General features: G+C 38.2%; 1 protein-coding gene and 1 long non-coding RNA gene across 7 annotated transcripts in view; one reads left to right on the top strand and one right to left on the bottom strand.

The window, feature by feature from the left end:
* LOC136845025 (uncharacterized) overlaps window positions 1–24,911 on the top strand; it is a 356,972-nt gene that overhangs the window by 279,718 nt on the left and 52,343 nt on the right. For 4 of the 6 annotated variants that reach the window (XR_010855048.1, XR_010855049.1, XR_010855045.1 and 1 more), the window contains exon 1: window positions 16,778–17,336. The exons of the other annotated variants lie outside the window; for them this stretch is intronic. This is a non-coding gene — a long non-coding RNA (uncharacterized lncRNA). Of the gene's footprint in view, window positions 1–16,777; window positions 17,337–24,911 lie in introns of those variants that run through there. 6 annotated transcript variants of the gene reach the window in all.
* LOC136845024 (longitudinals lacking protein, isoforms H/M/V-like) overlaps window positions 23,235–24,911 on the bottom strand; it is a 345,912-nt gene continuing 344,235 nt past the window's right edge. The window contains exon 6 of the mRNA XM_067114708.1: window positions 23,235–24,016. Coding sequence (XP_066970809.1) covers window positions 23,684–24,016 — 333 coding nt within the window. The 3' untranslated portion in view covers window positions 23,235–23,683. The remainder of the gene's footprint in view (window positions 24,017–24,911) is intronic.

Below are 24,911 nucleotides of genomic sequence, written 5' to 3'. Positions count from 1 at the left end.
TGACCAGCTCAGAGTGAAGAGATTATTTTAATTTAGTTTTTCAGTCTCTGCTTTCATCCAGTTTATTTTGGTGCTTGTTATTTTCTGACAGGGATCTGACGCTGTCACTAAGTAAGCGTCTCTGCTATCCGGATGTCAGATGTTTGTCTGCATATCGGGTGATATATAGTCTTTGTTATCCGATGGTCCCTGCTGTCAGGATATTGGCGTCAACTCAGATGATGGACTTGGCTATCTCTAGGTCTCTGCTGTCCAGGAATCAGGCTGGCCCCAAATAAGGGTCTTGCTATCAATAGATAAGTTTTTATGTGGAAGGCTCTCCCTATAGTCTGTGCTGAGCTAATGGTGTAACCCTGATAAGGGTATTTAGGTTTCAGACACCAAGGACTCTCAGATTAAGAGCCTTTGAGATTAGATAGGAAGCCTTTTATTTTACTTCTTTGTAAAGAGATTAAAATCACTGTGATTCAAAGTCGAGTTGAAGATCAAAGCTGGTATGTATACATCGTATGGAAATTAGATTACTTTTATGAGAGTAACGAGATTATTTCGTTACGTATAATTTTATTCATTGCATTCCTGAAATTCATAAAAATTGTGGGAAATCAATTTCATCATAAACAGTAATATTGTATTTTTATATTCATTTAAACTCCGACAGCTTTTTTTTTTCAGCAATCGAATTTAGGGCCGGGTTCTTGATCGCCATTATAAACTTACTGAATCATATTTCGAAACTTGTGGCCTAATTTCGTAATCTTATTTTCATGTTAGTTCACTCGAACGTCTGTTCTCTCCCTAATGCATTTCGGGGCACAGCTTTATGCACTCAGTTACAAGCAACATAATCCTCGGGAGTTTTCAATTACTGAACCTCTTTGCAAGGTCTGGACCTTTGCCAACATTCACGTTTGATTACAGCCTCTTACGATATGGCTCACAGGGTAGCTATAAAATGCTCTCTCTCTCTCTCTCTCTCTCTCTCTCTCTCTCTCTCTCTCTCTCTCTCTCTCTCTTCGAACATTTCGATTACCGTTCCATTAAGCTCGAGGAGAGAATTCATCCCCTTTCTCTCGGAAAACCTGGTGAAACCCTTTAAGCCACCTCTTCCCACATATCTATGGAAATTGGTAATCCTCTTCGGATCAAACGGTTTCCTAGCTTTTTAGTTTTCTGTCCACTGCCCGCAAAGCTTTGGAATTCTCCGCTTGCTTCTGCTTTTCCCACCAATCATAACCTCTTTTTCTGTAAGAAGCGAGTCTGTGACTTCCTTTTTTTTTGTTGTTGTTGATTTCCCGTTCCACTGGTCTTCGCCCTGAGAAAAATAAATAAACAGAATCCGTTTTGTGGACGTTTCTTAATTTTTGAAAGACTTCAAGGAGGAGGAGGAGGAGGAGGAGGAGGAGGAGGAGGAGGAGGAGAGGAGGAGGAGGAGGAGGAGGAGGAGGGGAGGAACTCAGTGACGTAAAGCGAAGGAGACGGACGACATAATCTCAAACACCCTCTTGACAAGTAATGACGTCTACTGTATATGCATCGACTCCAGTCAGGATTAGTATTATTATTTTTAATACAATATCTCAATGACATGTCTACTGTTGTGGCTTTTGTGCACACATTTCACGTTTTTCGAGAGCCTTTGTACCCTTGCATGTAATTTAATTTAACGCCTCCAACTCCTTGAAGTTCCGAAAGAGCTTTTATGGAGGCAGAACATTGTTCCTGGAACGTCCCTGTTACAGTTCCTTACGTAACATCCTTTGAGCCCCGAGAGAGGACTGCAGTTGGCCACATCATTTTTTCACTCTTATCTCGCAATGGAACGCTCATTTGAAGGCGGGCTCTTTTGTAAAGGCGAATTTATGACGCCGTGTTGCACGTCCGTCTCTCTCTCTCTCTCTCTCTCTCTCTCTCTCTCTCTCTCTCTCTCTGATTAAACATGCGAATTAATTTTGCATTACTTTACATTGATAAGAGAGACTAGTAGAATGTGCTGATATAATTCTACACATGGGCGTCACAGTCGACCTGACTTATTTTTCTTCGAAAATGAATCGTAATGATGCCACCACAGAATCGGGTCTACCCTTTTGAATGCCTTATGGGTCACAGTGAGACCCGAGAGGCCACCAGAGGCAGTAAGTGAATTAAGTACATTCATTTCATGAGGTTTGTGAAAGGCATTTTCGAAAGAAATTATTTACGCAATAGTTAATATCTGACAGTCGTACATGCTGAGTAAGTTAGTACCTTGCCTTGAACATAAGCTTGTTTGAGCTTACCACTTCTTCCTTTTGTTTAGTTTACATGTCTTCTTTTCCTCATTCTTTGCTCTCCATTTTAAGCACACGACGTATTTTAGATGATAATAACATTAATAATTGATTTACTCCCTGCTCTTTCATGAAGGAAAACATTCTGCAACCACATTGGTACCTCCTCCTCGCATCTTTTCGGACTGAGCCTCTCATCCAGCAGCACAGCTCTTTCTTATGCTTCTCCTGGCATGTTATGTTCAAGGGAATCATCAGGTGCAACAGCTGTTGCCAGCAATTGAGAGTAACATGCAAAATAGGAGGCGAGGACCCAGGAACCCCATGCGACCTTGGCGGGCGAAGATCTCGCGCTGATAAACACATCTCACTTTTCTGTAAAGATTCCATACTTCTTCTTCTTCTTCTTCTTCTTCTTCTTCTTCTTCTTCTTCTTCTTCTTCTTCTTCTTGGGGAAGACCAGTTACTCTCCTTCCTCTTCTTTTTCATGTCCTTCTTAGCGCGTCTCGTCATCAAGTTAGTCTCAAAGGTAATCTTGTTTTGCTCGACCGGGCGCGATGTTCAGGGGAGCCGTTTCTAAGGCACATCCCTTGTATTACTACTACTACTACTACTACTACTACTTACGAGACCTTCCGAGTATGATGGTGAAGGGATTAAAGTAGGTCGTTTATCACATCTCTTCTTGGCTCTAATAAAGCGTCAGTCAGAGCTGGAATGAATATCCTGGTGAGTGAGTTGAAGGTTTGGCAATGAGAAGTTGCGAGAGAATGAATGAGCGAAGATAATGGAAAATAAAGACAATAACATCGTCATTCCGCGAAAAGAAGGACTTCATGAAACGAGGAGAGTACAGAAAACTGGTCAAGGATGATACGTACGAGGAAATTCATAAATTCGGGAGTACATAGAATAGACAAAAAATTAAGTAGATAAAAAGGAACAAAGGACAGAAAGAAGACACTGGCGTAAATAGAAATAGAAATAAAACGCCGATAAGGAAAGAGGAGGTAACCACAGGAGAATAAAGCTGCAAATAGCGCATTCAGATTATTTAAAAGCAGTCGAATTAGAGAAAATATAAAGAAAATATTTTTCCAGCTAAAAAAAAAAAGGTGGGGGGTGGGGTGCAAATACAGGACCCACCTATTTGCAATTCAAATGACTTTGTGCCTTATACTCAGCTTGCAAAGAGGCCACATTCCGCAATACCCGATAAGTCGGGAAACCAATAATGGATATTTCAAATTTTATTCTTCTCGTAAATCGTAAATGTGTTGCTCGGGTGGCAAATAATGAGGACCTGTTTCCCCTTCTTATTTTCTGTTAATCAAGAAAATCTCTCTCTCTCTCTCTCTCTCTCTCTCTCTCCTCTCTCTCTCTCTCTCTCTCTCTGTCTCCATATGATTAGTTTTCGTATTTCTTCCTGGTCATGATTCACTGCAGTTGTGTATCCACCAGTTACATATGGTAATTCATCGTTGAGTTGACTAAGTACAGGAGATTATATATATATATATATATATATATATATATATATATATATATATATATATGTGTGTGTGTGTGTATATATATAGTATATAATAATAGGATTTTATTGAAACCTGATGGTATTTTCAGCAGAGATATTTAAAAAAACACAAACTTTCCAGGGCTAACTGTCCTCATTGTCAAGTATCCGGATACTTGACAGTGAAGACTGTTAGTCCTGGAAAGCTTGTAACTTTTTTTTATATAAATATCTCCGCTAGATACCATCCAGTTTCACTAAGGTCCTGTTAGTAATTGTATTAATGCAGAGAACAATTGTGTAAGTGATAAAGTAAATATATATATATATATGTGTGTGTGTGTGTGTGTGTGTGTGTGTGTGTGTGTGTGTGTGTGTGTGTGTGTGTATACTTATACGTACATATACATTTGTGTATGTGTGTGTGCGGAGGAGGGCAATGTCGCTTCAGCCATGGTTATGAGAGAGTACGCGAGAATATATCGTACATAATAACGAGGATAATCCCGTAACAAAATAAGTTGAATCGATGGGAAGAAATAAAAAAAAAATGTGGGACTTGCTTTACTTTGAGTATTCGTCCAGTGTTTATTGAAGGAGGTTTCTTTTCTAACAAGTGGTCTCTTCTTTCTGTAATTCCTGTTACCTTCTTTTACTTCTTTCAAACGAACATCATAATATTCTTTGGAAGCTTGAAGAATTTCAAGTCAGTGGCCCCTTTGGTGGGCTTGTTCCATGTGAATAGGGGTCTTCATCTTCTGAATAATAATAATTATAATATAGAGTGTCTGAATATAAGTGAAAAAGTAGATATTCATTTTCATTGGTATCTATTTTCCTAGTTGTCATCCTTTCGTCCGCTTTTCTTATGTGAATATAAATCCACGGAACGTGTATGTAAATCGTGGATCTTCCCGGAATGAGAGGAAAATATATTGACTGGAAACACTTACTGACAACTGGCGTAGAATCCTTTTGGTTTGCCTGGTGGGGGATTCAGCAGTTGCATGGAACAATGTTTTCTTCGATGTGTGTGTGTGTGTTTTTTTTTGTTGCGGGGGGGTGGCGGGCGGTGTTGGATGGGGTCCATCAGCTGAAGTTGTATGTAAATGTTGCCGTAATTTTACGGGGAAATATTAATGAACGGCATGTTGTTGGTAAAATCACCATGATTGTTCTAAGGTTGGCAAGGAGAACTCGCATAAACTAGTAAAAAAAAAAAAACTTAAAGGAATACTATAGATATTTTTCTGTAAATGATTTGACGACAATAAGAAATTTTCAGAAACTGTTGAAATAATCTAAAACTATAGTTCTTGAACATGATAGCAGTATTCATCCTAAGTAAATTTTCAAATGTACTTAAAAAAAAGTACATGAGAGCCACCGCTTTTAATTTCCAGAAATATAAAAATGGCAATGAGTACATCATAAAAATATTTTAATAAATATTTGAGTAGGTAATCGGATCATAACACATCCCGGAGATCCAGAGATTTGGTAAGTGACCTCACACGTCTCGACTCTAGACCTCACCGCGTAACGACTCCTCGCTGCTGGGAGAAAGAGCGCTGGTGAACTGGTAAAATACATGTACACAATACCGGGGTCTAAGCGATGTCTACCCCAAAGCCAAATCAAAGTCCTTCAAAAGAAGGCATCGCGGCGACCCCATATAAAAATGGGAACAAGCTGGGAAGAAGAAGAAGACTGCAGTACCAAGGGAATGAGAGATTCCAACTGTACAAGACTGAACATACCAGAAACAATCAAATCAGACGAAGGGATTAGCCTCGAGTCAAAACCTGAGCACACGACGTATTCATCGTAAACAGTTGTTGTTAATCACTGATGCTGAGAGAGCTGCCAGCCAAGAATCGCAGCTACTATAAGACGCTCTCTGGTCTGAGCACCGTACGTCGTGAATGCGAATGAGAGAAGAAGTTTTTTTTTATACGAAAGTCCTTTGGTTTCACAATCTGGGACACATGCTCCGAATGAGAGAGAGAGAGAGAGAGAGAGAGAGAGAGAGAGAGAGAGAGAGAAAGAAAGAGAGAGAATTAAAGACGAGAGTGAAGATGGAGATGTGGTTCGCATGGCTGAACAAGAAGGGGGTATCTCGTTCAGATTAGGCCGCGGAAGTCAAAGGTCGCTATCGTTGACTATATGTGTGGTATCATTGGTGGCAGGTATAATTGTATACGTAGATAGAACAAAACGAACGCACAGAACACACAGCACACACACACACACACACACACACACACACATATATATATATATATATATATATATATATATATATATATATATATATATATATATATATATATATATATAATATATATATATATATATATATATACACATATATGTATATATATTTTGTATATATGTATATATATATATATATATATAAATATGTAGTATATATTTGTATATATATATATATATATATATATATATATATATATATATATATATATATATATATATATATAGAGGAGAGAGAGAGAGAGAGAGAGATTCAACGATTCTGAGTTTTGAAATAAATAGCAGTAGTGACCTCTTTAACTGCTTTGTTTTCTGATGTACTTCTAATGCGATTGTATTTTTTTGAATAATAATAATAATAATAATAATAATAATAATAATAATAATAATAACAACAACATGAAGAAAATACCATAGAGTGTCTGCAAGTGCTTTGGCGAAAAGTTCCAGAGTGATATATAAATGTATTATATCCCACTGGTCTTTAGGAGCTTGATAATAATAGCAATATGTTGTTGTTATTATTATTATTATTATTATTATTATTATTATTATTATTATTATTATTTTATGTGAAGAAATCCATAATGATGTTAATGTAATTATATATTAAATTATATATATATACACACATTACACACACACACATATATACATATATATATATATATATATATATATATATATATATATATATATATACATACATACAAATATGTATGTAAACGATTGACATTGTGGATTTCTCTCACCCTTTTAGTGTCTCATGTGATTATGAGACTTTTTATTCAGTATTATTATTATTATTATTATTATTATTATTATTATTATTATTATTATTATTATTATTAATATTAATTTAGTTGTTGCTGCTGCTGTTAGGACAAAATCCGAGCCCAGCTGTGTCATCAGCGCCCTCAGACCCTCCACTGAGGGACGCCGTCTGGTGAGGATAAGATTCGAAACGCCATTAAGACGAGATAACCCAGACCTATTTTCCCAGAGATGTAACCGAGTCCCGAGACCTTTCCCTGAAAAAAAGCGGGACGCCATATCTTAAAAACTAACCATAGAATTTTCTTGAAAATAATTTCATTATGTTTCCCACACCCAAATTACGCGGGAGCATTTCATCTACCCTAACCTAACCTAACCTGGGGCATGGTGAAAAAACGGGGGCTGGTGCAATACTAGTATACGTCTCAGGAATTTCTTAGCAGGGGTCATTAGCTTTCGTTTTTCTTCCACGTTATGATTCACTGCAGTTGTCTATCCACCAGTTACATATGGTAATTCACTGCTTGGGTTGACAGGGCACAGTAGATTATATATATATATATATATATATATATATATATATATATATATATATATATATATATATATATATATGTATATATGTGTATGTATATATATATTATATATATATATATATTTTATATATATATATATATATATATATATATATATATATATACAGTATATATTGTATTTATACTAACAGGACCTCATTGAAACTGGATGATATCTAGCAGAGATATTTATAAAAAAAAAATAACAAACTTTCCAGGACTAACTGTCCTCATTGTGAAGTATCCGGATACTTGACAGTGAAGACAGTTAGGCCTGGAAAGCTTGTAACTTTTTTTTTTTATAAATATCTCCGCTAGATAATATCCATTCGCATAACCTCGTATTTTAAACTCATATGGCTTCGGAATGAGGAACAGCAGCGGCGTAAGCCTTAGTCTAAGCCTTCTCCTCTGAGCTTGTTGGTCCTTCGAAGGGATCTGATTAAATCGAATCTTCTTGCTGCCCCCAATTGGCTTTCACGCCTCATTGTGGCTCACTGGAGCGATGCTCAACCCCCGTTTATGTCAGGGCTTTGGTTCTGCATGTGAGCTTATAAATTCTAGCAGGTGAGGTGTAATTATTATTAAGATTATAATCATAGTATCATTTAAAAGGAATCCCTCTTTTAGGGCAGTATTATTGAAAACAATTGCTGTTTCAACGGCATTTAGCTTGTAGAGAGACCTCTCTATTCTTCTCGTCTGCAGGTAGGTGGTAAAATAAATTTCCAAAGGACGTGGAAAGGTACTTTGCTTTTGTTCTTCATTTTACTCCTAAGTATTTCATTCATTCTCTCCCCTTTAAAAGCTAAATGCCGTTGAAACAGCAATTTTTTAAAATTTTATTATTATTATTATTATTATTATTATTATTATTATTATTATTATTATTATTATTATCATATTATTATTATTATTATTATTATTATTATTGTCGTAATTTTTGTTTCAAATTAATCACAAATTCATGAGAACTAACTTAAGGTTTCACAGAATAATGAAGACGGCTTCCGCAGAACAGAGTTTCAATTCTGTTAAAAGAAGAAACAAAAAAACAAATAACAAACAAACAAACAAAAAATAAAGGCTTCTGTAACTGTACGCAGGCAGAGGCAGCATATTTTAATCAACAACATTCAGTCAGCATCTTTTGGATGTTTTAACTTCGACTCGATCCGCTTTCAGACATTTTTTGTCGAGGAGCCATGTTGAATAAAATCAGATTTTTTTTTTTTTTTTGTCATAGCTGATTCAAAATTGAATATTAATTGAACCTAATTTACATGGTAATGATGATCAATAACATCTGTGGTCTTGACATGTCTTGGGGAGTCGTCAATTATCGCTGAATGTTTTACCTCGCTTTCAAACTTTATTCAATTTTGACTTGATATCTTTGTGTACTTGATCTTGCGGCATTTCCGTAAAGAAGTTGCTCCTATCTAGTGAGCATGATGAGAGCAAGCATGCAATTAGGGAGGTTGAGCCCTCAGACAAACCCGCTAATTAGCTTCCTAATTAGGCACAGCTGCCAGGCGTCGATAGGGGTAAAAACGAAGCCGTTACAGCTGTAACGACTTCGTGCGTTAGTAATGAGATGTCTTCTTGCAATTTTATCCGAATGTGCTATCTTATTGTGGAGCGATTGTAAACTTGCAGATTATAAGTAAGTTATCATGTTTCGGTGCCAATGCCTTTGTTGGGTCGGACGTGGTACTGATACGCACGAGTGGACGTGGCCATCAAGTAACCCGGTTAAACTTGTTCTGACGAGAATATCGTCATATTTTGGTGTACCATTTTGTCTGCTGAGTTGGACGTGTTGCTGATACGCTTGAATGAACCGACACTGTTAAATCTTGATATTACGGACATGTTACCTTGTTTCTGTGCCAATATGATTGCGGGGTCGGACGTGTTGCTGATAGGCACGAATAGACGTGACGCATCTCTGAGGTCTTCGGACAGCAAGTTGCTGAGGAAATGGTGTCTGGGAGAGCAAACGCAACCCAGGATTGTTCCCGATGTTCAGTAGCGTAGTCATTCAAGGAAACTGTTGCGTATACGGCGTTACTGAGTAAGAGGTGGCGAGGAGCATAATTCCATTCATGAGAACGGCCAGAACCTGTGATTCCAAGACCACCGCACAGTAGGTTGGGTGTCCAAGAAAAGTTTTATATCTGTTGTTAATACATCGCATGGACGAAGGAGTAGGCCTGTCCGTTTACCTTGGAGAGGATACAGACATCAGACTCATGCCTAAGTGAATCTTGATGAATAAAAAAAGAAGACAATCTACGAGTCCCATGAGCCCTCTCTCCGAACAAGGGCGTCAGGATGAACTGGATTCAGGTCCTCAAGGTCTCCCGGTCGCCACGGGCAAGGCCACTCAACTCCTGCGAGAAAAACGAAGGAAGACGAAGCGAAGATGGTCGTCGCAGCTTGTAGAATCCTGACAAAAAAGAATGAAGAAGATTATGGTGCCTCAAAGCCAGTCAGTCTGTTTATCCCCCCTGACTCTCGGTCCGGCCTGATTTTTTGTAGTGGTGTTCAGACTAGAAGGCATAAGCTCCGTGGAAGATGATGATGATGATGACGCATATAACCGGGGAGATAAATCTAGGACTGACGTTCATTCCAGAAGGCGGGAATGGAAGGCGAGTTGAGGTTGCTGGAAGGACTGGAAGGAATTGAGAAGAAGGATAAACGAGGAAAGATTGAGCCTTTTGATATGTACCCTTCTTTTTTTTTTTGTACCTAGTCCAGACCACGCATGACCGAAGGAGAGCCAGAGAGACCAAGGATGACATAAAATGGAGGAGAGTCCTTTTGTATCTGTCTCTGTCTTTCAGGAAGAGAAGATGGGAAAGCCACGAGGGACGAGATTTCACCGAGATGAATCTATTTTTCTCGCCCCCTAGGGTGGGTAGTGCCCGTCCGTGTGCCCCACTCGGTTCACTGTGGGCATTGCTTAAGGTTCTTCGCAGCGGGCCGCCGGCACCTAGCTGCAACCTCTTTAACTCCTTTTACTGTAACTCCGTTCATGTTCTCTGTAACATTAATTAATTGTTTCATAGTGCAACTGGGAGGTTTTCCTTCTGTTACACCTTTCAAACCCTTTTACTCTCAGTTTCCCTTTAAGTGCTAAATGGCCTCATAGGCCCCGGGGCTTGGCCTTGAGCCGAAATTTTATATTCCGTTAGATTCCATTTTATTGTCCTCGGGTATTGACGGCAACCGTACAACCTAATTATTATTACTCCTGCATGGTCAGAGTTTGCCTACTAAGTGTTTCATTTTTTCAAAAGTTTATCGGTAGATAGTCGCAAATAGTGTAGCAAACGAATTTTTATTATTATTAGTATTATTATTATTATTATTAGCTGACCAACCTGGCACTGCCCGGAATAAGTCTGAAATGACAACCTCTCTCTCTCTCTCTTTCTCTCAGATAAACCCCTCTCTCTCTCTCTCCCTCTCTCTCAATTTTTCTCCTCTCTCTCCTCCCCTAACACCCCCTCTGCACTCTCTCTCTCTCTCTCTCTCTCTCTCTCTCTCTCTCTCTCTCAGCTCAGTGGTCTGGTTAAACCAAGGTGTACTTAACTCTCAACCCCCTTGTCTCTCTCTCTGATCTCTCTCTCTCTCCACAGTATTCTTTTGGTGCCAGATAGTACCCCCACAGTATTCATAATACAGTATTACAGCATTATGTTTACCAGAAATTAGGTATAATAAATTCGTAAAGTTTTTAAGTCTACGGGAATAACCAGGCCCGTTTCAGGGAAGTCCTTCCAAACCCCCCCCCCCCCCCTTTTCATGCCCTTTGGTGCTAGCGATGTCTTACCCCCACAGTGTTCTTTTCGAGATAGTAAGTCATAATATGTACACCAAGTTTGGTTGAAATTGCTCAATGCGTTTCAGAGTTATGCTGGAACATACGTGAATACATTTTTATATATATAGGTTATTATTATTATTATATTATTATTATTATTATTATATTATTATTATTATTATATTATTATTATTATTATTATTATTATTATTATTATTATTATTATTGAGGTGAAACTTGGAGCAAGGCAGTGCTAAAGAAGTTGGACAGCTAAACGAGAAGAAGACTGGGATGAAAAGTCAAAAGCTGAGAGATATGGGGCACTGCAGAGGAACGGTTCACTGTAGGCGGCACCCCTTAGGGGAATCGTTGAAGCTGTTAATTTTGTGGAAATTTTTCTGCACACGAGGTTCATTTACGATCCAGCGTTAAATTTTACATGTGAAAGTGACCGTTATCTTTTTTTTAACACCCTTGTTGGGAGGAAACAGCTTCAAGTTCAAAACACAATTAATCTGTACGACTGCAAAGACTGGCAAGGTTATTTGAGTCATACGTAGTGGGAGGTGTCCCTCCTCCAAGATTTTTTCTTGGAAATAAGTCAGAGTTGTGTGACAGATTCAGGATCGCCACTTGGGCTAAACAAGGTCCTCTTCTTAAATCAGTCTTACTGTGTTCTAGGGTTTATATTACCTCAAAGCAGACGCATAAGACTCGGAGAATAGGATCTTTGGCACATGACTTGCAAGACGGTATAATCAGTGCAGGTGTTTTTATTTTCTTCTTCTTCTTACCTTGATGTATTCAGCTTGCGACTGTAATTGGCTGTTTTGTCACTGGACTTATAAGAATTAGGTATTTTCAGCTTGTATCCACCAATCTCTACCAGCTGTAAAAGAAATATCTCTCTCTCTCTCTCTCTCTCTCTCTCTCTCTCTCTCTCTCTCTCTCTCTCTCTCTCTCTCTATTTGAATAAGCGCAAGAATTCATTTATTATTGCTCTGGACAAATTGATGAGGAACGTACTTTGTAGGACATCCAGGTGACGTGACAGCATTGCATTTCTCAATACAAAAGTAACCCCCCCCCTTCTATGTTACTGGAAAAACCAAGCGGACTCGGCTGAGAAATTCATTTTCTCCGATTAGCATGAACGCTAGGCCAATCCACAAAAAAAATAATGATAATAATAATACTTTAAAGGAAATTCAAAGTAAAATTGGTCAGTAATAGAATAGAATGCTTGTCTTATCTTGATGGTCGCAAATTTTCTGTCTTTGATTATCTTTAAGTGGCCTCTTTGCTGCTGTTAAAGTGAGAATAAAAACGTTAAAGAGAGAGAAAGAGAGAGAGAGAGAGAGAGAGAGATCGATCATTCTGGCGCACCTCGTATGCGATAGCTTAACGCCAGCGGTGACCAAGGGATTGGTATTGTATGAGAGAGAGATAGAGAGAGAGAGCGGGGGGGGGGGATATTTCACAGCTTTTAGCAGTTGCCCTCAGGAGGCCGAAGAAGATTTTGGAAGTCGAGTTTGCCTTTGTAAAATAAATTCCGGTGAGGTTAAGAGATGGCCATGGTTCCACCATCGGAAAAGTCTTCATTTGGAACCCTGTTCCAATTTCATTAGTCCTTTTTTTTTTTTTTTTAAGAAAACATATTCATGAAGACACGCCAGCACACACATCACTAACACGTTGAATACAAGTTGACGACTAATTGGTAGTCTTAACCAGTGCTACGTACGATTCTTCAGCATCGGCAAAAGATTCGTTCTCCACTTATGGTCGTTGACTTGTTTTGAACGTGTGTAAAATGTATGCGATACCTTGCCGACGTGTCTTTATGGCAAGTTTCATTATTCCTTTTACTTCTCTTTCTGTGGCAGTTTCTTGGCTTTTCCTTCGTTACTTCCTTCTCCTTAGCACCCAGCTTTTTTTAATTCCTTCCATTCACTCTTATTCTTATTTCTGTTTCCATTCCTGTTTTAGTTTCTCCTCTCTGCGTATTTCATTTGTTTAGGTTAGAAGTCTTGATATTTGAACGCTCTATGGCAGACAAGGAAAGGTGTCTGGATATTTGAACGCTATATGGCAGACGGGGAAAGGTGTCTGGATATTTGAACGCTGTATGGTAGACGGGGAAAGGTGTCTCTAGATATTTGAACGCTATATGGCAGACAGGGAAAGGTGTCTGGATATTTGAACTCTGTATGGTAGACGGGGAAGGGTGTGTCTGATATTTGAACGCTTATAGACAGGCAGACAGGGAAAGGTGTCTGATATTTTGAACTCTGTATGGTAGACGGGGAAGGTGCCTAGATATTTGAACGCTGCTATGGCAGTGACAGGAAAGGTGTCTGATATTTGAACTCTGTATGGTAGACAGGGGAAGGTGGGATAGACGGGGAAAGGTGTCTAGATATTTGAACGCTATATGGCAGACGAGGAAAGATGTCTGGATATTTGAACGCTATATGGCAGACAAGGAAAGGTGTCTGGATATTTGAACGCTATATGGCAGACGAGGAAAGGTGTCTGGATATTTGAACGCTATATGGTAGACGGGGAAAGGTGTCTGGATATTTGAATGCTATATGGCAGACAGGGAAAGGTGTCTGGATATTTGAACTCTGTATGGTAGACGGGGAAAGGTGTCTAGATATTTGAACGCTATATGGCAGACGAGGAAAGATGTCTGGATATTTGAACGCTATATGGCAGACGAGGAAAGGTGTCTAGATATTTGAATGCTATATGGCAGACGAGGAAAGGTGTCTGGATATTTGAACGCTGTATGGCAGACGAGGAAAGGTGTGTGGATATTTGAACGCTGTATGGCAGACGAGGAAAGGTGTCTGGATATTTGAACGCTATATGGCAGACAGGGAAAGGTGTCTGGATATTTGAACTCTGTATGGTAGACGGGGAAAGGTGTCTGGATATTTGAACGCTATATGGCAGACGAGGAAAGGTGTCTGGATATTTGAACGCTGTATGACAGACGAGGAAAGGTGTCTGGATATTTGAACTCTATATGGCAGACGGGGAAAGGTGTCTGGATATTTGAACTCTGTATGGTAGACGGGGAAAGGTGTTTGGATATTTGAACGCTATATGGCAGACGGGGAAAGGTGTCTGGATATTTGAACGCTATATGGCAGACGAGGAAAGCTGTCGTGTATTTTGTGAGAGTGAACGAGCCAATGAGATAATCACGTTTGGGAAAACCCGCTGAGAAGCAACACAAAAAGTTGGATAGCGTCTCACGGAGATGAAAGTAACTGTGGGTGTGAGAATCCTTACATATTTCAGGACACCCAATAGAGATTGTAGATTGGAGATTAGAACGTAATCGAACTCGTTCAATGAATAAGCAAGCAGTTGCGAGCCCAAGGTACAATTAAGGAGAATAAAATGCAAAGAGCTCGCAGCCCGCTGATCTTTAAGGATAGTAATTGCGCATCAATATCCCATTGGTATAACAGAGGAATAAGTCGATAGCCTTAAACAATCGTCGATGTTTAGCCTAATAACTAAGCTTAGATTTACGGTGAAGTTTACAAGTGGTTTTATCTTGGAATATCGAGACCGAGACTCGCGTATTTAATTACCAAAGAACAGTGGAAGCGTCAAGCGTAAATATTCCTCTCTTGAGAGGAACATTTCCCGAGTATTTTTTCGAATCTCGTCAACCTGAATTCGAGGATGAAAGTGTTTTTCGATGTCCGTCAGAACTGAAGACCTCCACTGAAACGAAATCCCTCATTCGGAAGTGAAGCCTGAATGAAAGGGACCCATTTGTAAACTCCCACACGAATTCCACTTGTCTCTTGAAACCTGCGTGGGTCCGGTTTTTGGGGTGATTCTTATGAAACGGTTATGTGAGAAATTTGAAAGTTACTTTAAGAAAGCTTATGAAAGAACTTACCGATAGGCGATGCAGGGCTGTTGAGGATGTACAGTATGTTACAAAGGGCACATTGCCCAGAGCAGTGAACAGTTTTTATGACGGATGTGAAGCTTTTGTTAGACAGAGAGTTTGAGAAAGGAGAGTGACTGGTTTTGTGTAAAAATGGGACTGAGACAAAGGTGTGTTATGTCTTCATGACTGTTTAATATCTTCTAGTGTAGTGATATGAGAAGTTATAGAGTTGTACATGTAAAGTTTTGGCGCAAGATGGGTCGTGAATGGCTGAGAGTGAACGTGTGCAAGAGCAAGGTTATGAGGCATGTTGGGAGCCAGGAAGATGGAGCAATTAATGTTGAAATGAAGGCGAGAAAATGGAAGAGGAACAGACAGTCTTAAAGGTAAAACGAGAGAAGAGGTGATTAACAGAACAGGGGAAGTGAGAGAGGAAACTTGGGGTGTCTAGGTAAGCATAGGTTAGGTGTCATGAGTGGATCATTGAGGCAGCTCTCCTCACTATCGAAGAAATGTTGATTCTGAATGCAAGAGAAGGTGGAAGATGTATAGCTGAATTGTTCAGCCAGTATACATGGCATGAGAAGAATTGAAAAGGCGAGAAACATGCACATACATAAGATAAGTCACTTTTTTTAGATGGTCTGGTCATGTGGGGAGGGTGGAGGATGGTAGGTTTCTGATGAGAGTACTTTTGGGTTTATCCATGATTCAGCAGTTCGGGTGCGAGTGCAGGATTGGGTGATCAGTGTGGTATCTTATTTAGGAACTCACTCCTTGATAAGGGAAACAGTGTAATGTTACATACACATGCACACACACATAGCATATATATATATATATATATATATATATATATATATATATATATATATATATATATATATATATATATATATATATATGACATATTTATTAGTTTTTTATTTATGCAAATATTGATTTGTTGATTCATCTTAATTTGTTATTTTCCTGTGAATTTTACTTTCATTCTCTTCCTGCTTTTTTCCCATTTTTATCTTTACCACTTATGGGTCATTATTAAGAACCTGGCTTAACCTTTTCAAAAATAGTAATAATACTAATAAAGGTAAATTTTAATGTTATCCCTTTACATTTATTGGGGAAACTTAGGTGAGGAAGTAAATGGAGGTGATTTTTAAGAACCTTAATCCCAGAGTTCGAGGTGGTCTGGGAATGGCATGAAAATGGGAGAAAATGAACGTGTAGGGAAAGTAGTAGCTTTGGAATCAGTAGGACGCAGGCTAGTAGGGTGGCCTAGAAAATCATGAAGAGTGCTTCTTTAAAATTTAACAGTCCTTGTAAGTCGCATCATGGCTGTAGTTGTATATTTAATTGTAATGGGCATATCAGAGTCCTTCACAGCTGACCATTAAAAATCTAACAAGATAATTAAGTAGAGTTTTCAATCACAGTTTTGAACTTGTTAAACATTATTCAGACTAGAGGATTTCTTTGCATCTTCTATTAGTTTGTAAACCCATCTGAAAGGTTCGAACTTGATTGTTTACAACAGTAAAGAACGACCAGCGTTCTACGCTGGTCGTTCTTATACTTGTTGTAAATAGTCAAGTTTCAGACTTTTTCTGATGGGTTTTGCCACAAGGAAGCTAATGGGAGATGCTAAAGAATACCTCTAGTCTGAATAAAATGGCTCGACTTAATTAACCTCATAATTGTTGCACATTTCTTCTTGAGGAACATAACCCCAAGTGATTCTGACGGTTGGGTTGCGTTACCTACACCCTAAAATCAGTACGGTGTCGCCCCAAAACCTCTGTTGTCTGGTGTTGGGAGCGTGCGAATGTGCTGGAGGAAATAAACAAAGCGATGAAGATAATGTCTGAGACTCTGAGTACAGTACCTGCAGTACTTTGAAATTCGTGATAGTGAGGCCATTCCCCTGACAGTCATACGTCTTGAACGAATGGTGACAATTTTTTAAACTTACGGGTAGGTCTGTTATGAACAGTGAACCAAGGAACCACACCGAAGGATTTGCCATTGAAATCAGAGCTCTACCCAGAGAACCTCGTTCCTCAAGTGCATGACAGCGCAATTGCTTTGTAATGTAGGCATTGAAATCCCAGTGATTACAGTGCTTCTTCCAATGACGAACCCCCATCCCCTGTCAAAACTACATGAGGTGAGTCTAATTATTCACGTAGCTGGTAACCCTGTCTCGATGGGTTTTCATGTGGAATACGCGATGAAAGTTTTTCATTGTAGATTATAGTGCAAGTTATATTCATTCATTTGTTTATTTTAATCCCCAACAATTAGATGTGGGCCAAACGTCCCACCCTGCAGCCATGAAGGCTTATGTTAGGTTAGTTTAGGGAGATGAGGCTAGGCTGCAAGGCCCGGGAGACCTTACAGCCAAGTGTGTGTGTGTGCAGGACTTTCGAAATCAATTTTATATGGAATGTTTATTATATCATTTATCTTGTATGTTTCGAAGTACAAACGTCAGATAATACCAGAAGATTAATATTATCGTGTGTTAGGGCAGTACACTAGTTTATTTACCCGTCGTATAAGGATATATGTTTCTTGTTGTCTGATAGCTACACGTGATTATTGCGGCTTTTTTATACATTGAATAAAAAGAACATTTATTGACAGCCATTTTACAGTGATACAACAGTTAAATCCTGAAATAAAAATGAACGTGTATATTACCAGTAAAGCCGATTAATAATGTTGTATATACATACATACATACGCATACAATGAGTGACAAATAAATAATTGAACAAAACGCATATAAGCGGCTTGTAATTAGCAACATATCTGCATTGCAATTTTACGGCCTGCCACCAAGAGCAATAGCCTGTGCTGGCATAAGGCCAGCGTAATCAACAACAAAAAATTGCAAAAATGTTACCAAGTAGTATTTTTTTTTTAGTTATCTGTTCCAGTGAAAAGTTTGCAAACGCCGGAAATCCGCTGGGGAATGGCTTCTAACATGTTGGCAACATTCTTACGTGTTAGTTTCCAGTTTTCATAATAATCAAAATTTAAACTAAATACGTTTTTTTAAATTGATAACTGTTGAGTACACGGGCCATCCAAAAGGTATTTAATTGGCGTCTTGATAAAATTTAATTAAGATTTATCTTGACAAAATTTCAAGTGCTTTAAACAAATAGCCACAGTAAGGAAATAGAAAATTGTCTGCGAACTAAAAGCCATTTTATTTCATGAATGAAAATATCTTACTGCAGACACCTGGCTGTCTCACAACCATTCTAGTACATCTTTCCCGTCTTGTTTTCAAGTACAGCGTCTGTTCTAAATTAATAAAAGTCTTGGATGATCGCAAACGGACAAAATTCACTTCAGAAACTGAAGACTGTGAAAAAAAGAAATTGTGGACCATTAATACTTCTACGTACTCTGATCCATTGTCGTAGCTGATGACCATTGGTCTAAAATACCCGCCATTCGAATCGCCCCAGGATCAGCCCTAGATTTTTTTTCTCCCCGCAGCAGGTAAGATAAATCACGTTTCGTACCTTGCCAGAACTCATGCATTGTATGTTTCGAGCTGGCCAAAGGCTACGTTTGAAAAAGGAGGTTTTCAAGGTCATGAAATCCACATTTCCATCTGCTGATTCGTACTCTAGGTTTTTTATGAACTTAGTTGTTTCGAAGCGATGCTCAATAAGTCTAGGCTATTGCTCGGTTTTGTTTGCTATACAAACTTTCCGATTTTCAGTAGATTCTTGTGGCTAGACTGTGATCTAGCATTTTCTCGAAGGAACTCATCTTGCATTGCTTGAAATTATAACGGGCCACTTACACCAATAGGCATAAACATTTATTTTTTTTTAATATTTCCGCTTGCTCTTAACTTTTAGCTCTCTTCATATTTTCTGATTCGCTTTCCGCTGTATTGGTTAGTTTCGTGATCTTTTGATCTTTTATGTATCAGTTCAGGGTTGACGTCTTGGAAAGTTAATGTGGTTGGAACCTAGATTTTAGTATTTAGTCTCTATGAGTGTGTGTGTGTGTGTGCTGTTATATTTGCAACATATGTAGATAAAAAGCCTTACTCGTGTACACTTGTCAGAGATTTATTTGTTTGACTGCTCTGTGTAGCTAACAGAACAGTAAATAAATTAATATACATAGATGCAAATATAAACTATTATGGGTTAAATCGTATAAACAGCTTTTACGTTCAGTAGGAAATAGTTATCAAAATTGGCGTGGAAGATTCTTTAGGAATTTAAAAAAAAAAAAAAAAAAAAAGTCGAAGCAACATGACTGAAGAGAATCATATTAATTTGAGGCCATCTGCTGAGGGCTGCTAGACTCCTCTGGCTTAAATAAAGGTCATCGATAGATTCCGCTATTGTCAGGGGACCTCTTCCATCGCCTGTCTACTCAGGTATGTCTCTTAACTACCCCACCAAGATAACGCTTCTCGATAACCTTGTGTTAACAAAGTCGTTTTACTTTTGCTGCAAGCAGCTTGGATTTGCTCATGCATGTATGCCTGCACACTCCTTTATATATACGTATATATATGTATATATATACTATATATACTGTGTATATATATACATATATGTATGTATGCATTTATGTATACACCCCTCAGACTGGATCAAACTCTTTGTTGAAAAATTGCTTCCATAACATTAACGGTCCTTTTACTTCAGTGGTTTGGATGCTTGCTTTTACAACATAGGTTAAATCGATTATAAAAATACAACATAATGAGAAACATGTATTGTTTTGAAAGAGATGACATACATCGTACTACGGAAGCCATAAGAAATTTTCAAGTGACACCTTTTTTTCTACCTGTTCTATTTGACTGATTTGTATCCCTTTGTGTCATATTTCGCATTCACTAATGTGTACAAAATATTTTTGGGTATCAAGGTTAGGTATCTTTTTGATGATTAAAACTGCGTTACGAGATTTGTGTTATGAAAACATGAATAGCAGCCTATTCATTTTTTATTAGCCTCGATATAAATCGTTCCAGTATTCAGTTTAATTTATCTGTCAGTGTCAGTGTAGAGGCTTCACCAATAACTGGTTCTCCTTCGTCTCAGTTTTCCTTAGTAAAATAATCGTCCTTCAATTTTCCCTTTTGCATCTCCAGTTTTCTTGTCTCGATCATCCTGGGGCAAGTAATTCAACAGCGAGTCGTTTTCCAATTTATTAGCTGTGACTTGCTCCTCTAAGCTTATGTACATAATATTTCTACGTTAAGTGAGTTTTAGTCTAGTGCTTTATGCCTATTGTTGGGGGGGACGGTCTACGAAATATGTCGGCTTCATAATCTTTCTCGAGATGTCCGTGGAGAAATATTTTTTCGTTCATTGTGACACGTATACGTATTAGTAAAATTTACTCCCTTATTCTTGAAAAGGTCGTAAAACCCAACAACCCACACTACCAGATATTTACAGGAGGTGAAGAATACATCTTTCTTCGTGTATTGTCAGACAAGAAGGGAATTGTCAGGATGGATCTGTTTCAAATGCTGAGCCTTGGAAGATGTTGGCGTTCAGTGTCGTAACGAGTGAACGCGTGTCATTCGCCACCAAAAAAAGCCGTTACACTTGCCTCCTTTTGGGTCTAAATGTATGCAGGAGTGACATTTTAGGTCAGCCTGCAGCTGGGTAATGGTACCAGTAATGTTTAAGTTAGTCCACAGCGGGCCAGTATTGTTGCCGGGCCATGAATAATGCAAAACAGCCGCACTTATGTGCAAAACGGACGATTTATGATCACAGACCATTTGGTTCATTTTCCTTCTTGTTTGTTGATTGGCATGGATTCTGGTTCCTCGTTGTTTACTCCAAAACCCTCGCTGCAGGTACAATGCACTTAATCACCAGGAAGTGAAAACATGATTTTATAGTTGTATCCTTTTTTTCACTTTATGCCGATAACGAATCGAGGTAGTTGGGTACAAAATGACTATGGCCGAAAGGAAACGAGCCTTATCGCCACAGCGCCTTTCCTGGCGATGTCCCATTCCTTAATTATTCTTTCCATTTTGCTCATTTTCCGTTAGCTTTGATTATGGAGGAATGCGGTCACATCAGCCTAGGTGGATACGTCTTATTTATGCATTGGAAGCTCGCAATAACTTGCACTCTGATCTTGGTGTTGCTGTATAGGAAAATCCATTGAGACTACAAATGGCGAAGAGTAGCATAAATTTGTGGACATACAGTTGTTGAATGTGGTGTTCTTGTTCACTGTGCTACTGACCACCTGAATTCCCATGTGTCACTGTAAGCAGAATGAATTAAGTAAACCAATTAACGAAGGCGCGCATTTTTTAACATTTTCACATCGGGACAGCTGGGGATGACAAATTAATCAGTTACCTATGCAGAGATTCCTCTATTCAATGCGTAGTTACACCCAAATATTTACAATTTCAACCACTGGTATATTGCATTCTTAATTCCAAACAATATCTAGCCGTTAACTGCTATTTAACGTTATTTTTGTGGAGTTTATGTTGATAGATTATATGAAGGCATATCCAGAGCATAACGACGTCATTAGTCCTCCAACTGTCATTATGCTGTGCATGACGTCAGGTCTTCTCTATGGGTAACTATGGTACGTAAAGGGCCAACGAGGGTGAGAGCTCCTCTTCAAGGTCGCGAGTTGGAGTCATAAATCATGGGCGAATGCTCACCGGCATCAGGAAATGCTGCAGAGAGGCAACATTGTGCTGCGCAAGGTCTTCTAAATATGTCTTCCATCTTTGTTTACTACTACACCACCTCTTCTTCTTCTTCTTCTTGGCATGCTGAATCTCATCCTTGACGTGTTCCATTTTCCCTTCTGAGTCGACTTGCTTCTTCTATTCTTTACTGCATTTGATTGTGTTTCTCTTCGAATATTTGCGATGTTTTCTTGCTGTGGCAGCCAAGTTTCTTTTTTCATTGACTTGTGCAGAGACTATGAGGTCTCTGATTTGTTTTTTTCGTTTTTACATTTTCTTTCTTTGCCTTACTTTGTTAGAATTTCACATAAATATTAATTGCTAGATAAGGACATTTAACTTCATTTTACACACACACACACACACACTGTATATATATATATATATATATATATATATATATATATATATATATATATATACTGTATATATACTGTATATATATATATATATACATATATATATATATACAGTATATGTGTACAATTGAATACTGTATATAATGTATGAATATATAAATGTATATATTATATATATAATATATATATGATGATATATATAAATCTTCATTTATATTATGTATATATATATATATATATATATATATATATATATATATATATATATATATATATATATATGTATATAGTGGTGTGTGTGTAGATGTAAGGTGTGTTTTTGGAAACTTTAAGGGGGAATGTTAAAAAGTTCTTTCTACTGTTTTATGAAACTGGTGTATCAGTGACTCTCATCATTCATATTTTATTTAGTTCTTTAAGCTGGAATACTCATTGTATGACGTGTGTTATCAACCTTGGGTTGTGCCATAGCATCTGTTTGTTGACTTTCATAACTTCTAATGGAAGTCTGGACTAGTTTGCAGGTAAACTCAGTGATTTCGGAATGCTCTCTCTTATTTAAAGGGAAGCAGTTACATGCATGCACACTTATTAGTTCGAAAATGCACTCTCATAAATTAACTCGTAACAGATCTGATCCATTTTTTCAGTCCTTTTCATTAGTTGCCAAATTTCATTTACACAATGGTGTTTTTTCATCTTTCATGTGCTGGCAATCTTGGACTTCCAGTAACACTGGAGCAGCTGGAACTGAACAAATGATCAGCTAATTAACTCACTGATGTGCGAACTACGTTATTAGCTTCATGTGCATCACACTTGGTGATTAGTTTTTTGTCCAGTGTCTGATATTACAAACCATATACTTTGTACTGATGTCAGTTATTTAAAATGCATTTTTTTTTTTTTTTTTTTTCACAAAAATAATTAACAGTCAACATCTTATTATTAAAGATTAAAAAAAAAAAACTCAACCTTTTGACATTTTATTATAGTATTTAACAGTTGGTAGTAGGCAGAGCTTAGAACAAACTCAGCCAACTGAAATTTTGACACTATTTTAATATTGTCAAACAGTGGAGAGGTGACATGTAAATTAAACCCAGTTCATGAATGTGCATTTTCATAAAATAAGCTAAAAAAAATTGAGAGCAGACATTTTCTTACCATAACAGGACAGTTGAGCTGATTTTTGGAAGTGTAAGAGCTACTCTCTAATATTGTGATGTCTAGGGAATATCTCCTTAATTAAAATAATTGTCATGCTTGTATTCATGTCATATTGAATGTGTCAAACTGTGTAGCCTGGGTATTTTCCTTGAATTGAAGGTATGTTTCATCAGTTACTGTACATTATATGTACTGTAGCTAAGAAAAAGAAGTGCAGATAAGTGACGGTCGGATAGAAATCATTGCTATAAGTTACAAAACCAAGTTGTGTTTTCTCATGTGATAAGTTATTGAAACTTTCTGAATGGCGCGGTAAGAACACAGAGGACAGCCATACGGCTTTTCTCCGGTGTGCGTTCGTATGTGAGTTGTGAGGATGGATTTTGTTGAGAAGCTCATGGGGCAGAGGTTACAAGAGAACGGCCTTTCACCAGTGTGTTTGCGCATGTGCCTTGACAAGTGCCAGGAATCGAGGGCCATGTGATTACAGTAGGTGCACTTGAATCTCTTACTCGCAGAATGACCCCCAACCTTGGTAGTTCTCCTTCCTCTTAAGTTTTCGTGACCAACATCCATGCCTTGTGCCTGTGGAGAAGGATTTCCAAAATAAATAGCCATTCATATCAGTATGAAAAAAATGATAAAAATTATTGGCATGCGCTAAGATGGCAAACACTGAGCAAATTTAGTCAGTCTCTTTTGTACTGCTTGATATTTTAAGTTCTTTTTGGAATTCTGCATCAAGTGTACATATTCAAAGGCCATCCCAGGAAAAAGAGAGAGAGAGAGTTAATAGCCTCTGGGAGGTAAGCAATCAACTTATAGCATTTTAGGTAATACCTGACCAAGTAGTTTATCAACCACATCTGTATTTTAAGTACAGGTGTAAAGAAGGTAATTATTACCTTTTCCTCCCTATGGTGCTTTAGAATTCAATTTGGATGGAGCCATCACTGCTAAAACCAGTGACTGATGCTCCACAAGGGCTGGATTAGTTGAAATAGAAACCTCCTCCAAGCAAGGTCTGGAGACAGCAATGGAAAACACAACATACAGTTGGTTCTGTTGAGTCTAAACATGCGAGGGGGCGGCCATGGTCACAGTATAAGTCAAGTACAAGGAAAAATTTGAAGCCAAGGGCACAGTAAGTAGACCAGAACATTGGCGGCAAGGGTAATAGGCTATGCCTCCTGAAGATGTCATTGAAGCAGCAGCAGTCAGATGCATGGTTATTGATACCAAATGGGATGAAATCAAGGCAGCTGATGGCAGTGAAAAGGCTGGAATGGAGAGCAATGGAACAAACTGTTCCTGGAACATTAGTGATACTGTACCTACTTTTTGAGACAATCAGTGAAAGGTGCATGTGCTAATTGCAGGAAATCCAATGAAGGAAAGGTGTGAGATTGAAGCCAGGTGAGGCTTATTAAGAAGAAAAGACAAGTGGAGTTAAGACCTGAGAAAGCCAGCATTTCCTACT

The sequence above is a fragment of the Macrobrachium rosenbergii genome, chromosome 13 (assembly GCF_040412425.1).
Source record: "Macrobrachium rosenbergii isolate ZJJX-2024 chromosome 13, ASM4041242v1, whole genome shotgun sequence".
Taxonomy (NCBI): domain Eukaryota; kingdom Metazoa; phylum Arthropoda; class Malacostraca; order Decapoda; family Palaemonidae; genus Macrobrachium; species Macrobrachium rosenbergii.
This window is presented reverse-complemented; position numbering and strand designations above follow the sequence as displayed.